We start from the raw sequence: 22,560 nt of genomic DNA on the forward strand, positions 1-22,560 counted from the left end.
GACAATGGCATTCAAATCCACCTTGCGCGGCTTTTCATGGCCTAGTAAATTTGGACCCTTTTCACACATAACACTGTGTGAAAGGAGCGTTCAATGGGTGCTGCTTGGGGTGTTTCCTTGCAACACCCCTGGAACTGGAAGGAATATGACACATCCCCAGATGTACAAGTCTGGGGATGCATCAGATTCCTATGCCCCCTCAGTGGTGGCGTAAGAGTGACGCAACAGAGAGAAATATCTTTATTTCTCCCCGTTTTTTTCCTCTTTCTTTGTGTGCTGCATTCTGCAGTACACATCAAAGGAGGAAAACAGCTCTTGTGACTGCTTTTGTGCAGGAAGGTGTCCCTTCTTGTACAACAAGGAATCACGCCCACAGTGCATGGATCCTTGCACCATGGTGCACCATGGTGCAAGGGTGCCTACGTTGGGGCATGGCAGCAATTTATGCACCAGCACAGGGGGAGAGGACAGAAATGTGCTGTATCTTGTAGATATAGTGCATTTTTGCCCTTTCCCAGTGGCACAGGGCGGCACAGCAAGGCACTTGCTGCACCTCCGTGCGCCACGGGATGGTAAATGAGGCCCCTAGTGTGGGACAGAGTGCACATTTTTATTTTATGTATTTATAAAGTGTGATTCCTGGTACGCTGTCTTGGCTCTAGGTGGATCCACAACAATAACCATTCCAAGCAGGTTCTTAGTCTGTTTGCGACAAGAAGCTAGTGTTGTTTCAGAATATGGTTAGGGACGTGGGACCCATAGACTTTTAATGGCATGGGTAAAATGGGCAATTGTCCATGGCCCACACCTTTCAAGGGGCCTCCGGGGAAATAAATGTTCTCTCTATTTGACCACTGTCTATTCCAGATCTAAACCTCTTTTCCTCTTTATTTTCCCTACCAATGAGTCTATCTCTCTTTCCAATGTCATCTTAGGGATTTTTGAGGTCCCAGGGAAGACATATTTCAACAGTTTTTGCGTGATCCTGTTAAAGTTTACCACATCATTTAGTATTGTTTGGCATTATGTGGTACATGCACTTGTGACATCACACCGTGACTATGCCAACATCCTCTTTCAGGGTCTACCTGCCTATTTGACCTGTAGACTCCAGAATGCAGCGGCCAGGCTGATTTGGCAAGTCCCTTTTGGACAACACATTTTGCCCCACATAAAGCAGCTACATTGACTTCCAGTGATAAAACGGATCAAATTTAAGGTCCTCGCTCTGGCTTTCAGAGCCCTTGAAGGCAAAGGTCCTCTCTAATTGAGAAGCAGACATGGCCTGTACCAACAAGAGAGATCCTTGAGATCTAACAACTTCCAGCTTATGCATGTTCCCAGATTTGCTTAAGTTCAGCATGGAGGAAGGTCATTCATGGTATTGATGGTGAAGCTTTGGAACACACTACCACTCAAACTTTTCATGGTCCAGTCAGAGCACTGCTTAAAAAAAAAAGCTAAAATCCTGGCTCTTTGACCACGATTAGGCTTGATAGTCTGGTACATTCTCAGTCGCTACTTTGAGCGCCCGGACCCTTATGCCAAAGCAGCCAAGCGCCTTACAAGTGCTCCTGATTGATTCTGTAGGCTTGAATTAGCAGGGATTGGGAAAAAAATCTAATTTGTTCCACATCGGGCCCTCAAAATATTTCTTGCTCAGGCCCCCCAAAATCCTTACAATGACATTGACGGGGTCTCCTAGATGGATCCAGAAGTAAGTGGGTGACAGAACTTTCAGTAATCCATTGTCCATTATGATGTGCCGTGGAGGGCAAAAGAGCACGCAGGAGCCAGGTAGGTGCTTTCCAATCGTCTATTTCTCATGTTTATAGGTATGGTCAAATCAGGGGTCATGCGTCTTGAGAAGGTCCCTTCCATCCTCTTTGTCCACTGGTCCTTAGTATCCTGTGTCCCCTTCCTGTCCTCACCACTTCCCGCTTTCCCCACCAGCTGCTCAAGAAGTGGTGTCCCTGGTATCCTAGTGTCCACGACACATTAGCCCAGTACGCCAGGGGTCCTAGTTAGAGTGCATGGCAGTAACAATAGTCTCGACTACTGCAAACCAAAAGGAGGGGATAGAACATCCTTCACTATTTTCAGATAAAAGAAGCACATTTCTGATCTTTTATTAATCGCAGCGGCCAAGATCGAAACCCATCAAAAGGGACCTCTAGGTAGTGAATCGTGGAGGCCAAGAAGGGGGACTACCTAGCTCTGATGGACAACAACCAAGGCACCAGATTGAGGGGACCCACTAGGAACTTACTCTCACTTTATAGGGTTCTTATTCTTCTGTTCTGCTACTTTAAAAAAACAAAGATAAAGGTTGGTTCCATCATCTTGTGGATGGTGTCTGTTCTCAGGATGAACTGAGTATCATCCACATAGGTCATAAAGGTGAGCCCAAAAGGAGTGAATGAGGGGGGCGAGCAAGGTGCCCCTGAGGTTGAATAAGATTTCGACTGAGAGAGAATTCTGGAGGGATCCACAGGTAAACTATTGTTAAGAGGATTCTCGAGTTGGTGCCCTAGATGGCACGCAAGATGTGACTATTCCATACAAGTGATCTGTATGTGCCCAGTGGTGAGGGTGTACCGGGACATGCTTAAAAGACAAGTACAGTACCATTCGGCAAAGGAATAATTAATCATTGAAGCAGTGTGTGGTGGGTCTCCACCCAATACCAAAAAGGCAAAATGAGAAATAAAATGGCGGTGGTATCCCTACTCCTCCCAAAGAGGGGTTTCACCCAGAGAGATGTTTTAATTCATGGGCAAAGTGGGCAGTTACCCAGGTCCCCACCTTTCAATGGGTCCCCTGGGTAGTAACCATTCTCTCTCTCGCGTCTCTATCTACTCTGCCCATTTCATTGTATAACCCTGCCTCCCTTTCTTTATCGGCCCCACCATCTCTCTACCCAGTCTCATCTTAAGGATTGTTATGGTCCCAAGGAAGACATATTGCATCCATTTGTGTGACACTATTCAAGAAAGTGTCATGTATATTTCATCATATTATATCTTCATGCAAGGTTGAATTAGCTGGAAATGTGTCATACAATTTGGAGTTGCTCTGAACATGGGCCCCTAGCATATATCTTGCATGGGCCCCCAAAATCCTTAAGATGGCACTGGTATTGCCATCCACTAGTTAGAAGGTGTAAGGCCATCTTATGGTGGTTGGCTCTGAGACCTCAGAGGATTCTTAGGTGAAAGAACTCGCATGGTGAGAGTCCCTACAGATCACGTAGCAGGAGAAGGTTTTAGAGATCAGAGAGAGATTATGAGAAGTTAGTGGAAGATGGGAATGAGGAGCTGGCCTCTTCCTGGAGGATTAACCTCACACAGGGGCTACTGGATAGAAACTACGCACAGGCAAGAATATTACATGGCCCTAATTGCTATGATACTTGTAAAATGAAATTTGTGCTAATTGCTCCAGTGTAACAATGTTGCTGCATTGTCACATTTGTTGATGTGAAATGGGGAAGAGTTCCGGCTTGTGACTAAGCTGAGACACCAGCCAAGCTAGCGCCTTGATATGGTTAAGTACAATCTAGTCGCAGGATGAGGATATAATGAGACACGGCGTCAAAGACAGCGAAGAGGTCTCGTGGGGTTTTGACGGCAGTCCTGCTCTGGTCCAGGGTGAGTTGCTTGATCCCTTGAGAGTCCCATGGTCCTGGCAAAGGGACAGGCAGATGGCACTGTTCATGCAGCTAGCCAGGGGGCAGGGTCAGCCAGACCCGGACAGCCTCGATGAGGAGCAAGAAAGATGAAGGCACGTAGCGACACCTAGTGGGCTTCATCTGGAGTGATGAAGGAGGGAGCCGACAGATGCAGGTATTTCATTGACACCCACTGTCACTTCTAGAGATCTTTACAGAGGGAGTAGATGGACCAGGTTGTTGCAGGGGCCCCTGCTGAGGAGACAGAGTTGTGCACGGTCTAAAAACAGAGAAGGAGAAGCCGACAGCCATAGGTTCTGGGTGACTGCTAGTGGACAGGAGTTTGGCATTGTCTAAGGGTTGGATGTTGGGACACCAAGAGGGAAGTGTATGGTTGGGTCTGCAGACTTTAATGGCAGAGTGGACACACGTGGTGGAAGCAGGGCAACTCAGTGACGCCTAGTGAAAGGACAGCGAATGAGGGTGCAGATAGACACACGCACTACAGTGACATCTAATGGAAGGGTAATGGTGTGGTCTGAGGTTCTTACAGACGGAGCAGTCAGACATGGTGCTACAGTGACAGTGAGGAGAATCAGGTGTAATCTGAGTTCTGAAGGGCATAGGAGAAACACGCAGGTGACGCAGTGCCACCTAGGTGAAAGACTGTAGCTAGGGCTGACAGGCAGACTAGAAAGAGAGGTGATGAGGTACCACCGAGCGGGAAGACTAGTATGGAATTGTCTGAGTTTCTGCAAGACAGACCAGAAAGACAAAGGTGAAGCAGTGCCACCTAGCGGGAAGGGGATGGCATTGTCTGAGATTCTGAAGGGAACAGTAGAAAGACACAGGTGATGCAGTGCCACCTAGCGGGAAGGGGATGGCGTTGTCTGAGATTCTGAAGGGAACAGTAGAAAGACACAGGTGATGCAGTGCCACCTAGCGGGAAGGGGATGGCGTTGTCTGAGATTCTGAAGGGCATGCTAGAAAGACGCAGGTGATGCAGTGCCACCTAGCGGAAAGAGTATGGAATTGTTTGAGTTTCAGAAGGACGTAGTAGAAGGACACAGGTGATGCAGTGCCACCTAGCGGGAAGAGGATGGCATTGTCTGAGATTCTGAAGGGCATGGTAGAAAGACACAGGTGATTCAATTCCACCTAGCGGGAAGAGGATGGCAGTGTCTAAGTTTCCACAAGGTACAGGAGATTGTTGGTGCAAGCTCGGGGGAACATGGCGGCCAGCAAGAGCGCTGAGCCGCGAGCTCCTCGTCGGATGGGGAACGGAACGGAGACGTCTTGAGACGTAACACCGCATTCGCGGTGAGCCTGGAGTGTTGAGCAGACGCGCGCGAAGCCGCTCGCCGTTGCTGCTCGTTGCTGCTGCTGCTGCTTCTTGGCAGCGGCAGGTTTTTTAAGAAAAAGGATACGGGGGACGGACGGATTTCGGCTTCACATATGGAGAACAACGTGGAGTGGGAGTTTTGACTATCAGATGTGCTCGCCTTCTCTTCGTGTGGCCTGGACGGAGCGGCTTTTTCGAAGGGAGGTTTGTCCCTGCCCCCGCGGTGCAAGCTGTGCACGGGGAGTAGGGTTTTTTTTTTCTCCGTTTAACTGTTTTTTTTTTTTCTTTCTTCTGGGGCCAGGGGAGACTTATGAGACTTAATTTGCCATACTATAGGCTATATATATATTTTACTCACTGCATCCTATTTTTTACTCAAGACTAAATAACTTGAAGTCTTTCTTCCCTCTCTATTGACTTAGTTTGACTAAGGTATATATCATAGGTATTTACCTAGAGAGTGGAGAGCAGCCACTAGCTACTAGGGAGGCTACATAATTATTTTCGACTCTTAAAGGTGATACTCAACTGGTTATTCTCACTTTGGAGAGATTTTGAAGCAAGAGGTCTCTAAGTTTGGACTGTGGTATTGATCAGGGCTCTGAGTGCATATATGTATTTTTGACGGACTTAATAAGTCTTCTTTTGGCACGTATATCGATTAAAAAGGAAAATAGCGGCAGTCTACTCCACCTATTGGCAAAACAATGTTTTTTTTTTTTTGCATTGTCTTTCCCTGGCCCGGGGTGGGTCACGAAGAAAACGGCGGACAGAAGAAGGGAGGTGCGGGCTCCAGCGAAAGGTAGCGAGGCGGTGGGTTGGAAGGAAGCATCGGTCTCCAACATCTGGGCAGAGGCGGTAAGGGGTGTGCGACGTGGGCGATCCTACACCTCTCGCTGTTCTCTTCGTGGAGGCTTGCCAGAGACTCCGGGGTTTTCAACCAGGAGGAATTTAAATGGAAGTTGGATAAGAGAAGAACAGGTTAACGTTGGACTTTCCCGGTGCATGTCGCCAGTCAAGCGTCGCCCCAGGGGTGTCCGGGCAGAGGTAAAGGACTTGGTAGGTGTGAAGAAAGGTAAGCCTGGCCTCCGTGGGGCGAGTATCAATCCCCAGCTGTCAGAGTCCATAGCGGCAGTTATCGCGAGTACAGGAGCGGAAATTGGTGATGATGGTTCAGCAAGGGGGATTGAGCATTCAGCATCGCAATTAGAACTTTCCCAATTCCACCTCGAGGAAGCCCGAAGGGAGCCTTTTGGAAAGGGCGACTCATTGATTACAAGGTATTTCCGAAATACATCCTTCCCCTCGCAGGTCATGGCAAACGCTCAACCCATTTTAGATGACTTGAGAGCATCAAAACAGGTCAAGAGTTTGGATAAAAGTATGGCAGATCAAGTAATTAAGAGCGAGAGGGACAGAGGGGGGTTTCTTCCAGTTCATTAACATTGTCGGAATCCGGGGGGAACCCCTCTGGTGGTTCAGGGTCTCATAGCACAGATGTACAGGTTTTGTTAATTTCTCTTACTAAAGAGATTAGGGAGAAATTTGAGATTTCAGAAAATAATCAAGCCAGAATTCGGGAAGCCTGTGAAGTTTTGGAAAGTAAAATGAATTTGTTATCAGACCGGTTGGGTAAGCTGGAGACTGTGGTGGAGGTTCAGGAGGAGAGGTTGTTAGCACAATCTTTGGTTATGGTTATCCTAGGAATGATAGGGAGGGTTCCCTTGGGGGGGGGTTTGGGTGTGTGGTGGTGTTGGTGGAGGGAGAGGGTGGCACTAGGTGTAGGGGTTGGGTTTGGGTTAGGGGGTTAGAAAATGTTAAAAATAGGAAAGTCCTTAAAACTTGCTATATGGGAGAGGGGAGGTTTTGTGTTCAAGTTTTTTTTTTTTTTTTTTTTTTTTTTTTTCCTCTTTTCTTTTGGGTATGACTAAGTATGGGAATCTACGATTAAAATTTCTTTCTTGGAATGTTAATGGTCTAAGGGTGCTACAGAGGAGGAGGAAGATTTTTGAATATTTAAGATTGGCTGAGGAGGATATTATTATATTGCAGGAAACTCACCTTCAACGAGAGGAGTGGGAGAGTTGGGTTAAACGACTGAATTGGGTCTCATTTAGTGTCTGTTCTTTTCAATCTAGCACAATTAAAGGTGTGGCAATCTTATTCAAAAATTCTTTAAGGTTTAAGATAGGAGAGGTCCAAGTAGATTCTAGGGGTAGGTGGGTAGTGGTAGAAGTTTGTGTATGTGGCTACTGGGTAACAGTTGCAGGTTATTACGGCCCAAATTCGGATGATCCGACGCCTTTTCAAGATTTGTTTAATATCTTACTGTTAGCTAGGTACCCAGTAGTACTAGGTGGCGATTTTAATATTCTGTTAGATCCCGTTCTTGATAAATCAACCCCCAGGGGTACGGTTAATTCACCTAAAACAAGGGCACAGGTGAGGCAAGCCATGCGGGATTTAGGTTTGATAGACATATGGCACTGGAAAGGGGGTGAAGGAGACAGATACACATTCCACAATAAAAAATATGGACACAGATCCAGATTAGATTTTTTTTTACTACATAAGAGTTTATGTTCAGAGGTGATAAAGGTAGCTCACAACCCAGCACACCTTTCGGACCACTCAGCTGTAAAACCACATTTGGATATCAGGGTTGTAAGCAAGGGCATTAGGACTACAATTAACCGTTTTTTATTCTTAAATGACTCGATAGTAGAGGAGTTAAAGAAAGACACAAGAGATTTTTTCTATTTAAATCGAGGAACAGCAAGCTTAGGCTATGTCTGGGACGCTTATAAGGCATATATTAGAGGGAGGCTTGTGAGTCTAGCAATATATAAGCGTCGCGAGGAAAGGAAGCAGGTGGGGGGCATGGAAGCATCCTTTAATACTTTTCAAGCTCTAATCCATAAAGCACGAAGAGAAGGGAAGGAAGAATTACTTGAGGAGTTGATACGCCAAGAGGATAAAGTTCGGATTGACCTAGATTGTTTTTTGGAGAAGCGTAACAGGTTGAAATGGGAAAGTAGTCAATATGCACATTTTGAATATGGAGAAGGTTGTAGTAAATTGTTAGCTTGGAAGGTTAAGTCAGATCTCTCTAAAAGGCATATTTTATCGGTTAAAACAGATTTTACGAATCAGATTTGTACGGAGCAAGATGAGATTGAGGGGGCATTTGTGTCTTTTTTTCAGGAAATGTATTCAGAAAGTTTGGTAAGCTCAGAGGAGTCGGTTAGGACTTTTTTGGAAGAAGTGCATCTTCCAGCTCTAGATGATTCAGCAAAGTTGGTGTTGAATTCCGAGATAAGTAGGGCTGAGCTTGTCGATGCCATAAAAGCTTTGAAGACAGGGAAAGCAGTTGGTCCAGATAATTTACCGAATGAGTTATACAAGGTACTGGGGGAAGATCTTATTTCGATTTTATTGGAGTTATTCAACTCCATGCTTGTAGAAGGGGCACAGATACCTAATTCTTGGAGAGAAGCTATAATTTGTTTATTGTTAAAATCGGGTAAGGACTCAATGTCTTGTTCATCATACAGACCAATTTCATTGTTGAATTCGGATTATAAACTGTATACAGGGATCTTATCTAGGAGACTGGGGAAGGTTATGGGTAACGTGATACATCTGGATCAAAAGGGATTTATGAAGGGTAGACAACTCCGCGAGTTAACTCATGAGTTATTTGCTGCAGTAGATCTAGCTGAACAAAAAAAGGCTCCATTAGCGATTCTGACTTTTGATGCGGAGAAAGCTTTTGACCGTGTGAACTGGTCTTTCTTGGGGGTCGTGCTGGAAAAAGTGGGATTGGGTTCTCCTTTTATTAGGGCTGTTAGAGAATTGTATAGATGCCCTTTGGCGAGAATCTTGGTTAATGGTCAGTTATCACAGGAATTTAGGATTTTTCGGGGTACTCGACAGGGGTGTCCTTTATCTCCCTTGCTCTTTAATCTATACATTGAACCTTTGGAAACTTTATTACGGGTTTGTAAGGACATCCCACCGTTTCGGATTGGGGACGGGGAAAAGAAAGTAGCATTGTATGCGGACGATCTTATGCTATACACTAGTGATGTGATGACTACTTTACCTATTGTCAAGACATTGATGGAGCAATTTGGTAGATTTTCAGGTTATAGTATAAATACAGAAAAAACGGAAATCATGTGTTGGAACTTGGTTTATGCTTCTCCTTTAGTTAAATAAGAGATTAAATACTTGGGAATTCGGGTCACAAACGATCTAAATGATGTAGCTAAGCTAAATTTTGATACAACCTATAGGGATACTAAAAAGCTGTTAAAGGCATGGGCTGTTCTTCCACTTTCTATAATAGGAAGATCTAATATTTTGAAGATGTGTATACTCCCAAAGTTTACCTTTTTATTTAACACAATCCCACTAGAGTTTAAGAGGAGTTGGTTTAAAAAATTGCAGGGAGATTTATCCTCGTTTGTTTGGGCTTCCAAGGGAGTGAGGATCTCTTGGAAAAAGATGAGTAGAAAAGTAAAGTGGGGTGGTATTGCATCTCCAGATTTTTTTAGATACTATCTGGCCTTTCAATTAAAAAACACCAGAATGTTATGGAATAGGAAGTCAGAGTATTCATTGGTTTGGAGAGCTTTGACGGCACACCTTGAGGGAGGTGCGGACTATTTCCTATATAAATTTGGTCACCCAAAGTATTTTAAGAAGGTGCATTTGAAGCTCCTCAAACAGGCTTGTAATGTTTGGATCCATCTTCGGAAAGTGCTAGGGATACCTTATTATTGCAGTTCTGCTCCTATTTGGGACTCTCCCGGTACTCCTGAATGTCTTACCAATAAACTATCAATCCCTTTGAGAACTAGCGGGTTGGTAAGATGGGGTCAGATTATTGAAGGTTCTGATTTGCTAACCTGGTCTGCATTTCAGGAGTGTACTAGGGGGACAAGTTCTAAATTCAAGTATCTTCAATTATCTAGCTGGGTTAATTCTCGACGATTGGGAGAATTAGGGAGGAGCATATGGGAAGAGAAATTAAACTTGACTACAATTAAAAAAGAAGTTGCCTTTTGGTATCATGCTTTGTTGGAATCAGTAGACGATGCCCCTTCCCTTCCTGTGTTGAAATGGGGAAAGATTTTTCCAACCTTAGAAGTCGCAGCTCTATGGCAGAAGTCTTGTTCAGAACTTTGGTTTACTACTAAACCTGCGGGATTGAAGAAAAACCATTTGTTTACACTACATAGGGTTTATTGGACACCTGCTAGATTAACAGCTATTGGGAAAATTAAGAAATATTGTCCGCGATGTGGGGAAGACAATGCAGACGATGTTCACATGTTTTGGCAATGTGCAATGTTGAATAAGTATTGGGAGGATATAGGAAATATTCTGAGGGTAATTTTTGATGTAAACGTAAGAATAAACCTTCTTGTGGTGGTGTTTGGGGTTTGTGACCCGGGTACAAATTACCTGAAATTATCAGCACAACAGGAGCACTTGTTGTTTGTATTAATGCTTTTGGCTAGACGAGAAATATGTCGTAAATGGGTTGATCCACTGCCCCCCCTTGTTAAAGACTGGCAATCATCAGCAAATCGATTGTGTAAAATGGAACAATGTGGTCCTCTGACTAGAAGAGATAATTTTTGGGTGGATTGGCAAAATGTGTATCAGTAGCTTACAAATGTTGAGTAGTTTTCAGTCATATAACTTATGCTTTGTGGTTTCTTTGTTTGATCGCCTCCTCTTGAAATTTCAGTCCAATAATTAGATCTCCCCTCTCCTTATTGGGTGTTGCTTTGGTTATGATCAGGTTTTGAAGAAAATAATAAGACTTGGTCGATGGCAGTCGATTGGGAAAAGTGCAATATCTAGAACAGGTGGGGCGGCCCGGCAACGATGTGGACCGCACATCTGGACTCATATCATAAGTGCCTCGGCTTTTGCCTTTTCCTTTTAACCAAAGCAAGGGTGGCGAAATGAGGACAAAAGATAAAAAAAATAATAAAAAGGTACAGGAGATTGTTGTTTCACACAACGAAGAAGGACAAAGACATCCAAGAGACTGTCGCGGGGTAAGCATGTGCTCTATATAAATATTTGTCAGCCATAAGCACTGCTCCGACATTTAAGTGCCCATGAATGGAATTGCTTGTGGTCCCAGATGTGACCACGGAGAGACACTTGTGCCGGAGTGACCAATTCCACTGGAGGCTTAATGATGTCCAGCGCATGTCCTGCCCTTTACAATATTTTCAAACTTCATGATTTTCACCATCTGCCACTTTAGGCAACCTAAAAGTGCATTGTTTTATTCCCCTCATGAAAAATAACACAAATCTGTTCGAGGCACATCGCATGAAACTGCACTTTTGCTTCCACTGGACACACAATGAACAATAGGAAGAACAGACACACATTGCACAAAAAGCATTGATTTCAAAACCCATATTTCACAGGAGTAAGGTCATAATTGTGAATTATTCATCCATGCATAGTAATTATTCTCCGAAATCGACAATGTGAAAAAATAATCTGCACAGTTCCAACCTGATCTTTGTCCTTTATTTAATCAGCATTCTCTCCTGGAACAGTGAACAATGCCTCAGCATTCCATTGTAATCAGAGACCCAATGTTACCTGAATACTGAAAAGCACAGGTGTAAAACCCTTGAATTCAACAGACAATACCAGCTAGAAATCACTTCACTAAAAAGTCTCGGCTTTCACTAATGTACAAAAATAATATGGGCCTCGTGTACAAGAAACTGGTGCATCGTAATCGATGCACCAGTTTTCCTGCACTGCCCAGTGCCCCCCCTAGTGACGCCATGGGAGCGCCGTATTTACAATACAGTGATCCATGGCGCACAGTGTCCACAACTGCGATGGAAATTCTGACGGAGTTGTATCGCTAAACCTTAGCATTGCTAGACTAGCGTCAAAATGTTGGAAGGTGACGCAAGTCCAGCAATGCAAAGGGGGCCCCATTGAAAACAGCACAGTGCCACTTTAACGCCTGCTCTGACCAGGCGTTAAAAAATTACGCTGGGACAGCACCGAATGGCACAGTGAAATCTTGTAGATTTCACTGCGTCATTTCTGCATGGCTTTTTGCGGGGGAACGCCTCCCTTGCATACATTATACCTGGCGCAGGTTTGATGTGGTGCACGGCTTTACAAACTGGTGCAATGGTCTCATCGCGTCAGTTGGTAATTGCGGCACACTGTAGGGGACTGTTTGCCCCACCGTAGCATAAAACAAATGATTCTATGGCGGCACAAGGGCTTGCAAATGAGCTCCCATGGCAAAAATTGTAAACTTTGCACTTGTATAGTGCACTACTCACCTGTAGGGTCTCAAGGAACTGTACGCATACTTTTCCCTGTGAGGAACCCACTCCTGGACAGCCCCAGGGTGAAGCCAGGCATCCAAGCGCTGTGAGGGCCGTTGTGGAGATTAAGCAAGCTTTTGCCTAGAGTTACAGAGTGGGACCCATGAATTAGATTAGGCACTGAGACAAGAATTATCTGGTCCAAGGGAATTGAGCCCAAGACCCACCAAGGTGGGAATTGAACCCTGGTCCCAGGCCAGATCTCTGCATCAGGGTCTGCCACTCTAACCATTGTGCCACACTTATCCACTTTTTTTTTACTTCGGAACTGCAGCCACTCAGTGTACTACTGTATTTAACTTAATATTCAAGTAAATATTTTACTTTTTGAATACAATTTGACTTTTTTTATGCCAACTAAACTAAATATATCTGTAAGAGCCTACGTTATAAACATCATTTATACATATAGATTTAATTTAAACATGCAAATTAGCATGATTTATGAGTGCAAATTCATATTTTGTGTTTACAAAATATGAATTTTTACTTTCAAATCTAGTTGCTCACACTAAATAGTAAATAAGTATGGAGCAATGTATGGAAGTAAATCAGTTCCCACAAAGGAAGAGTGGACATTACAGGGCAGAGTAGCCATGGAAAGTTTGTGCATACCCACAAACGTATGGGTTTGTAGGTATTTATGAACCTTGTCCAATGCTGAAAATGACCAGGGACTTACTCCTATCTAAGGAAGAAGTAAATTCGTTTCCAGGCTAAAAGAAGAACCCAGCCCATAAATTTGTGGGGAAGTAGTGGAAGGAGTTTTCCACACGGAAAGTATTTCCTGAAGAATTAAAAAGTTTTTGAAGTGCAATTGCACACATTAGAAAAAAATAAGAATGTGTAATTGTAAAGCAACCATACCTGTCGAAATGCCTTTGGATTAGCATACAGAGGAATTTTCTAATGTTTTAAGGAGTACACCTATGAACCTGTGAACGTCACAGCTTTCCAAGAATTCTAGATATGTGCAAATCTGCACCTAAATGTAGGCGAATCAGAGTCTCACGAGGACCAAGGGCCCTATTCACAAATGTATTTTGGCCATAAACATACATTTTTAGTCAAAAATATCTCAGTTTACACCTACAAGGAATTCACAACACAGCAAAGGTGTGGTGCTTGACCTACACCAAGGCTGGGCTACAGTACATTTAAGTCTGTTTTGACATGATTAGGCCTGTAGTAACTTTAGAAGTGCATTTTGTGAATTGAAAAGGTCTATCGTGCCTGCTTTCGACTTTGGCGATCAGGAGGATGCCACCAAGCTGGCAGCCTTCCGACTGCCGTATCACGATGTTCCCGTGGGGCCGGATGGCAGAGCCGAGGCCAATGCCGCACAGTCGGGATGCGCACTGTTGCAATTATAAACAGTGCGCATTCCTACTCTACTGACAGGGAGGGCCTCGCACAGCCCACGACAGAGGCATGGGCAATGCAGCGGCCCCCTGGGGTCCCATCTCTGCCTTTCCATCGGCTTTCGGCACTGCCGGAACCGCGGTATCCCTGATCCTGTCAGTTACAGCGGTCTTGTGGCAGTCCGACCACCAGCAACCAAATTTGGCAGTCTGACCACCAAGGATACAGTGGGCAGACTGCCACCATGGGTATGGCGGTCCTAGGACCACCGTACTCGTAATCTGGCCCTTAGTCTTTTGTGGGTGTGTGTTTTCTAATACCATGTTCCTTCTAAAACTGTCTTTAGTTGTCTCTTAACCTCACGGATTTTTGAGTAACTATACCCCATTTTCTCGCCACTCTCCCTGGTCTCTGATTCGAGAAAAAAAATGCTTCCCGCTAGGCATCTTCTGACTGATCCAGACTCCCAGGGGCAAAAAGTGTCCAACTTTTTGTGTGTAAAATGTCAGGAAATGTCCAGAAATTTGCATTAATATTCGAAGTTCACAGTTGTAAAAACAAACGGACAAAAACTTTCTCGCAGGGCCTGCTCACTTTGGGTCATACGTACAAACCATTTTTGAGATAGGAAATGGCTAATCGTGCCGTTCCCAACCGCAAAAATGCTTTTACATATGTACAACAAAAACACAAATTGCGGTCCGGTAGCATGTTACCGAAATCACAATTTGTATTCGCGATTTGGTATTTGGAAAGGGCGAGTTTAGGGCCTCCCTTTCAAATATCGAATCTGAATGGTACGTATGAATGTTTTGCAGCTGAATTACGGTCGAAAACAATCATGTTTTACCAACTCCTTGAAGGAAGTGGTAACCTATTCACAGATAGTAAGGGGTTCCCAAGGAACCCAGTTCCCTTTGAGAATAGAAAACAGATATTTTTTAACTCAATGGTACTCTGTCCAAGGATCACAGGATGAAGGGGGTGTCAATTTCATTCTTCAACTAAGGGACAGATTTACAAGGCCCCGTGCTGCAGGGCAGTGAGGCAAGGGTCTTGCTGCGCTGCCCTGCACCACCGGGAAGGGGCATAAACGCACTGCATCTATGAGATACAGCACATTTCTGTCCTCTCCCCGTGCACGTGTGCAGACATTGCTCCTAAGCGCCAGCCCAGGCACCATTGCACCATGGTGCAAGGGTGCCTTCATTGTGGGGATGATTGTTTTTGTGCAGGAAGGCACAAAAACAATCAATGGAGGCGTTTAACTCTCTCTATGTGTGCTGCAGAACGCAGCACAAATAGAGGAAAAAACAGGGAGAAATAGATATTTCTCCCCGTTGCATCGCTCTTACGCCACCCCTGGAGTGGTGTAGGCTTTTCACGCATTCCCAGGTTTACAAAATCTTGTAACTATGGGAATGTGTCAAAATCCACACAACACCCAGGGAAACGCATCCCTGACGCATAGTAAGGCAACGCTGCGATTTGCGCTGCATTGCTTTATTCCATATCTACAAGGCCATGAAAAGCCATGCAGAGTGGCTTTGTGTGGCCTCATAGATATGGGTCACCAGCCTTCGCTGCCGATGCATCACTACAAGTGAGGCATTGGCGGCTGCTTGTAGATATGGGCCTAAGTGTCTCACCCCAGAACCCAGGGGAATCTCGAATCAGCGGCCACTGGGATCTGGATTCACAGCTTCGCACAATTCAGATTTCACTGGAAAAATGTTGCCAGGAAAAACCTGTCAAAGTTGTCTCGGGACAACTGATACCTGTTCCTAATGGGGCAAAAATACTGATCGATTTCTCTAAATTGACTGTAAAAACATCACAAGTATTCCGTATAAGCGATGCACTCCCTTTTTCACATTTCACTCATTTTACTTCATCTTGCATGCCCTCTGAGTTGTGTTTTTTCAAGATGTTGTGCTTCTGTAGTTTTAAGACTCTCGTAGGGGGCACACCTTGAACTCAGTCGCCTGCTGGGCCTGTGTGAGCTCAGGTGTTCAGTGGGTGTCTGTGATGGTGGCACACCATGGAGAGCTCTGGAGTTGAAGCTGAATGCACTGCAAGTTTCAAAGAGTTCTTGTCAATGGGTTATAAAGATATGCAGACTTCGAGCACCTTCAATCCTTGGCCTCTCAGAACTTAGGACTGGTTCCACGTTGGCCAATTTGGGAAAGTGTGAGATATGCAGATGGAGGATTTCAGAAAGATTTGGGGGCAAAAAAGGCCTAAGATTGAGGGTCTGCAAAGGAAAGTGGTGTGAAGGAGAGCACAGGAGTGTCTGAGAAATTCCGATGGTCACTGCCTATCCCACAGACCATAGTAATTTTTAATTCACTGTCTCAAATTTTCAGAATTGAGAGATTTCCAATTCTAATTATTCACTTTAAAATCGTTGTTATTCGTTTATTTGATACCACTAGCAAGCAGTGGCAAAGCCAACAGGCCTGACTTGCTGAAAGTGTATGTGTTAGTTGTTGTGACTTGTATGGATGCGCTGACACACTGTGTGAAGTGCAGAACATTTTTTTTGCAAAGTTTACTGTTTCCCAGTTTCGGTAAATGTCACCTGTGATAATAGTTTTGCTCGAAAATGATTGATCCAGAGAATTCTTGTTCATAAAACATATTTGCAGGATTATTTCCTACTAATAGGTCATTTGCAGAATTTTTGTCTGCAAAACTAATTTTAGAAGACGTTTTCTCAAACTGCGTTATTTTTAGCTGAGCAAACAATTGCATGTTTGCAAATATTGCAAATAAATATGAAGTTGCAGGCGGAAAAACATCTCCACACCTTGGGACACATTCATCCTGTGAATTGCACAGTGGCAGCTCCTCCGTTTGGGTGGAGGAGCGTCACCCCCTCACCCCCACCAGCAAAACCTTTTCATGTCCTGTTTATTATCATTTTCTTTGAAAGGGGCGGGGCCACGGGGGTGACGTGCACTGAGGGGGAGTGCTCAGCACTCCCCCTTCACGGCGCATGTGTGTTTGGCCAGCCGTCTCGGGCTGGCCAAACACACATGCGTTGTAGGCTCTCTCCGGCCCAGCAATACGGTTGCTGAGCTGGAGAGAGCCTGCACAGGCTCCCAGTCTGCTTGCGCCAGAGTCAGGATTGGCGCAGGGCAGGCTGGGAGCCTGTGCCTGCAGAGGCAGAGGAGCATTGAGGGACAGAGGAGCAGTAAGGAGGTAAGTGTTTTTTTGTTTTTTTTATTAAATTCAGTGTTTATTCCTTCCCGCCTCCCCTCTCCTCCTGCGCCTCCCACACCGCCCCTTCCGCGGCCCGTGAGCCGCTACTGGAATTGCACACAGATTTCCGCAGCACATGAATTGACCCACTCAGCTAGTTTACTGGTCAGTGGATCACCATTGTCATGAACAGACCGTCTGGAGGTTTGTAGGGCAGTGGACAAGTCACTTATCGCTGTTTCACGGTATGTGGCCGCATAAATGATTCTCACATGTTTCAAGCGCCTGGACTACCAGCTTTGTGACATGGGACCAGGACTGGCCACCGAGACATTACAGAGGAAACAGGTAACTCACCACATGATGGGTACTGAGAAGAGTAGCACCAGTGACCTGTAGAAAAACAAAAAGAAGCCAGGTGAGATACCATGTAGGCGCTAAATACACCAGCACGTTAATATGGTGGGCGCGATTTCAGGGGGCATTACAGATGAGAGTCAAGAGGAACCACAGAGACAGTGATTTCTGAATGGCTACTGAGCCCCCACATTTACCCCCATTTGCAACTATTTTTTGCAAATTGACCTTCGAAGAAAACTGCTTTTCTCAATACATATCTAGGCAATGGTACAAGAGAAAGGTAAGTGGTCCCAAAGGGTCAGGCAGACCCCACTCACAAATGTCCCATGAAATTCAAATCAAGTGGTTTTGTCTCACACAGGTTTAATGTGGATATCTTGAAAATCAGACTCGATTGCATAAATGTTAATATGCAGCTGTCCCCAGGATATGAGTGAATGGAGATCGCCAAGGGTCACAGATATTTGGGGATCCTGTTTCAGTTTAACTAATACCCTGGGGTTGTCTCCATACTAAGACCCTAAGATGGAGGGCAAATACGGTAATTATTTACAGGAAAAGCAGAGCAGCTGATCAGATTCCCAGGACCCCTGGTTGATGATGAGTAGTGGGAGGTAGGTATTTACCCAGTGCTTAATTTGTGCTTGTTGTTTCCGGTGCGGAGCACCGGCACTTATTTTTTTAGGGCCGGAGCTTATTCTTCTGCCTCAAGCATTTGCTGCGAGCAAAAGACACGTATGGGAAGACGGAGGAAGGGAAAAACGAAAAAGCTTCACAATGGGAGAAAGCAGAAAGCTGCAAGAGTGAGCTGAAGAGGCAGGGAGTGGCTTTATAAGGATTAAAGAGGCCCGAGATGGTTTCAGGATTATGCCGCCTCAGTATTCCGTGTTCCCTCATTTAATTGCAGCAGCCGCATGTTTAAGAGGAGGGCTTTGGGCACCGTCACGTTTTTATTTACAAATTAAGCACTGTATTTACCCATCCAGAACTGCTGCTTTGAAATCTTCCTGCAGGATGCTGCCCCACCCATCATACCTAACAGGATGCACCAATCTACGTCCTCCTTGTTGTCAGCATCCCAAGAGGTGCCTCGCTCTCACCATCCTTGTAGAGGGCACAAATCACAAAATGTTTTGTGCCAATAAGTGCCACTTGTGGTCGCAAAATGTTGAATTTACATATGTAATCTAAAGATCCTGACTCATGAAGCCAATATTTGTGTATATTTGTGTAACCTCAAATTCCACATCCTAAATTGAAAAATTCATCAATAGGGTAGATCTTCTGTGGTTGGATGTCGCGATGGCGCTACAGAAATATCGTTCTACCGAAATATCTTGGCCAAATTGCTGAGGACCAAAATATCGAAGAGGTTACTGCATATAGATAACTATAGATTTAGGGCCATATGTACGAAAGCTTTTTCCCATAGACACAGAATGGGTCAAATCCTTTGGTACATCTGGCCCTTAGTACTCTTAAAGGTCCATCTATGTACCTTGAAGGTATATATGTTGTCTTAGTCACTTGTAACTGCGTCGCCTCGCCTTGGGAGTCCCATTAGAAGTAACAGGAACCTCAAGACGGCTCCATGTGAAAACATTGTTTTCCAAACATCTTTTGGAAAAGTCACTTTTCAAAAATCATCATTTACAATAACTTTTTTAAGCGGTGTATTATTTTGACTAAAACATGTTTTAATAAATTGCACCCTTTCTTCGACATTTTCATTCAATTTCATTTTATGCATTTACATCTGTTTCTATTTACATAACTGTTTCCATTCACACTCTTGTATAGCTATACCCGCTGTTTAGAGGTATAGGTAAGCATAGTTATGTTCTGATTTGTGTTTTTGGTTTGGCCTTTGGTATATAAACAAACCATTCAACTCAATATACTTTTATATGTTTTATGTGTGCCTTTCTATTGTGTGTGTGTGTGTGTGTATAAAACATATCAAATGTATAAATAATATATGTACATAAATAATATATATATATATAGTGTTATTCTGGTTTGCTAATAACTTTAGCAATGTTTGGCGAACATTCACAAAACTTCCCCCCAAAAAAGCAAATTAACTTCAGCTCCTTCCTGGAACGATTTGGGGGGGGTTGGGGGAGGGGGATCCGCCAAGAAAAAAAGGGGGTCTGAAAAAAAAAGTCCCCATGAATTTTCCATTGACTCCTTTGGGCAGTGCTACCGCAAAATCTGCAGAATGGAATTACACCAAACTTAGCAAGAAGCTAGATCTTGGTTGCAGATTGTGCTTTTTGTGATTGTGTTTAAATCAGTTCAGAAGTTTTTGAAAACTTAAGGTACAAAAATATTTGTATATCTGGATGGTTGGGCCCGAGGGACTCCTGCAGGAATCTCACGGGAGCTCCAATTTAAAAGTAGAGTGTTCTGATTGGCCCAGGGAGTTATTTTTTTCCCTGGGGTCAATTCGCTCCTGTGGGACTTAGACTCCTGCGGGAGCGAGCACTCTCATTGGCTGCCAGCAACATGAGAAAAATGTTGCTGGCAGCCATTGCAGGACTCGGAGACTCAGTCCACTGAAGTAAAAAAAAAAGATATATCTAAGGAGGCAGGAGAGGGATACCATGCCCCCTAGACCGTCTGAAGGGGGGACCCAGAGCCAAAAAATTTAAAAATGGCAATCCTGTAGGATACCCATTGGATCACGGCAAAAGAAGATGCGTCCCACTTTTTTTTTAAGTATATGAGATGGGCTTGTGAGTAGTACTCCCCTCCCCAAGGCTAAGGAGGCCCCAGAGACCTCATGCCTCAGAGCTGTTGCTTTGAACAAAAGGGGAGCGGGCTGCATGGCCCGCCTCGCTGAGTCTTTAAAGGCCCAGGGAACCCCATCCCTCAGGTCTGGCTCACTTACTGTTTCTTGGGGGAGCCCAACTTCAGGACATAGTAGTTTCCCTGCCCATACTAGCACAGGCAGGGAAACTTGTGTTAGCTCCCACCTGGCGGAAGCGTTTTTAAATCTTGAGCAAACACGTAGGGTCTTATTACGAGGCTGGCAGTCCGATGACCGTCAGCCTCGGGGTGGAGGCCGGATCGCCGCGGCTGTGGTGGTCTGACCGCCACATTACGAGGTTGGCGGACAGACCCACCAACCTACTGCCGTCCACACCAGGATTCAAGATCCCGAGAGACTAATGGCAGTCCTGGTTGTAATCAGTGCCGGCCTACTTATTACAACCATGTACCCTACCAGCCTTTTCCTGGCGGTTCAACCTCTATGAAAAGGCTGGTGGAGAACAAGTGCAGGGGCCACAGGGATCCCCTGCACTGCCCATGCCTGTGGCATGGGCAGTGCGGGGGTCCTCCTTCCCAGCACCCTTCAAATGCACACTGTCTGCTGGTGCACCCTGCGTGTGGCAGCATTGCCGCCAACTCAGTTATGAGCCGGAGTCAATACTGCCACACCTTTCCCAGTGGGAAAGTTGTAATAGGGCCAGTGGGGAGGCCGCCACCTCGACAGCGGCCTCCTCACCACATGTCTGGCGGCCAGGTTTTCTGACCGCCAAACTTGTAATCAGGCCCTAAGTCTGCTCCCAGCTGGTGGGAAATGTAAGCATGCTCCTGCTGGCTGGGATGCGGGCAGAGATAAAGAGAACTTATTTATGCGTGGCCCCTTCCGTTTTTTATTGTATTTGGCCCCGGGGGATGGGCTTCCCAGGACCTGATAATGCTTGGCGTAGGAGGATACATGCCCCCCCTCACCTTAGACTTTGGCTTTGGGGGATTGTGACCACAGGGCCAAAGGAGGTTTGTAGAGAGGGGCAAGTGGGCCTCCTCCCCTTCTTTATACAATTTGGCCTAGGGGGGTGGGGTTCTTGGGTCCTATTCAGGCTCAGGTTGTAGGGGCTGCATGCTCCGCTCCCTTGTTTTATTGTATTTGGTACTGGGGGATAGGTGCACTGTGACCAATCCCCGCTGCGCATGGGCAAAGGGGTGGGGTTAGCTCCCTGCTAGGGGGTTGGCCACAGGCCCAGCCATGCAGCCCACCTTGCAGCATGGGTTGGCTGCCCTGCAGCCAATCCCCCGCCGTGCTCCGTTTATTACCCACATATTAATTCACTCATAACATCTTCTATGACAGCATTGATGATATCAGTGCAACATTTGCAATGAAATTATTGATAAGAAAAGTGTGCATGGTATAGTTACGTTAGGGCATGAGTTATAGTTGCTTGCGATGACTATAAGTGGTAAATTTCAATTTTCTTCTGTTTAAAAAGTTTTGTTGCTACTGAACATTTCACCTAACTGTAACATTATTTTAATGTTTTTTTTTTTCAGTGGATAGATAGATAGATAGATAGATAGATAGATAGATAGATAGATAGATAGATAGATAGATAGATAGATAGATAGATAGATAGATAACCTCTGAGGCCATAAAAGCTAAAATAAATGGACATCCTCTTGAACCTTATGGACACACTTAACATGGTACAGCATGTCACACAACTGACACACTCCAAAGGACACATATTTGACCTTGTCTTCTCAACATAATCAACAATCCAATACAAACCACCAACATTCCTGGATTGGACTGACCACTTTGCCCTCCCTATCTCACTGCTCAGTGTGCTACCAACAAACCAAGGGCAACACAAATGAGAAGATGACGACTTCATATCCTCCAAAGACTTCTCCATGAATAACCTAATGCTTGAACTTGTGCCTCACCCCATCAACTCCACGTCCATTGTCAATACCCTTTTAAAAACATCAGCAACTTTTTGGAAAGCTATGTGAACATTCATGCACCAATTATATAACATGCAATTGAAAATGAAAGCCTTCAGTAACCTGCTACTCTAAAGATCTTTCTCACAATAAATGATCCATCCGCAGACAAGACAGAAAACGGAAGAAAAACATAACTCCGGGGTACCTCTTGATACTGAAGTTCTTCCATGCAACACACAGACAGCGGATCATATCAGCCAAAGCAAATGCCAAGCCAGCTCCATCCATGAACACACCAACAGAAGCAGAATGCTGTACTAGACAATCCAGCTCTGCATCAACCTCCTGCACACCCACCCATTCCTCACTCCACTGAAAAGTGCTTTGCCATCAACTGCTTCTTCAGTGAACAACTACAGAAATTCCGACAGCACATTCACAACACCAAGCCTGCTCCATCTCTTACACCCACCCATTCCTGTAGAAGCCTGCAGTGTTCACCCTCT

The 22,560-nt window shown here is 44.9% G+C and overlaps 1 protein-coding gene across 1 annotated transcript in view; it reads right to left on the minus strand.

Annotated features, from left to right (window-relative positions):
• LOC138266432 (carbonic anhydrase 15-like) overlaps positions 1 to 22,560 on the minus strand; it is a 136,990-nt gene that overhangs the window by 69,462 nt on the left and 44,968 nt on the right. The window contains exon 2 of the mRNA XM_069215192.1: positions 17,333 to 17,368. Within this exon, the coding sequence (XP_069071293.1) occupies positions 17,333 to 17,368 (36 nt within the window). The remainder of the gene's footprint in view (positions 1 to 17,332; positions 17,369 to 22,560) is intronic.

The sequence above is a fragment of the Pleurodeles waltl genome, chromosome 11 (assembly GCF_031143425.1).
Source record: "Pleurodeles waltl isolate 20211129_DDA chromosome 11, aPleWal1.hap1.20221129, whole genome shotgun sequence".
NCBI lineage: Eukaryota > Metazoa > Chordata > Amphibia > Caudata > Salamandridae > Pleurodeles > Pleurodeles waltl.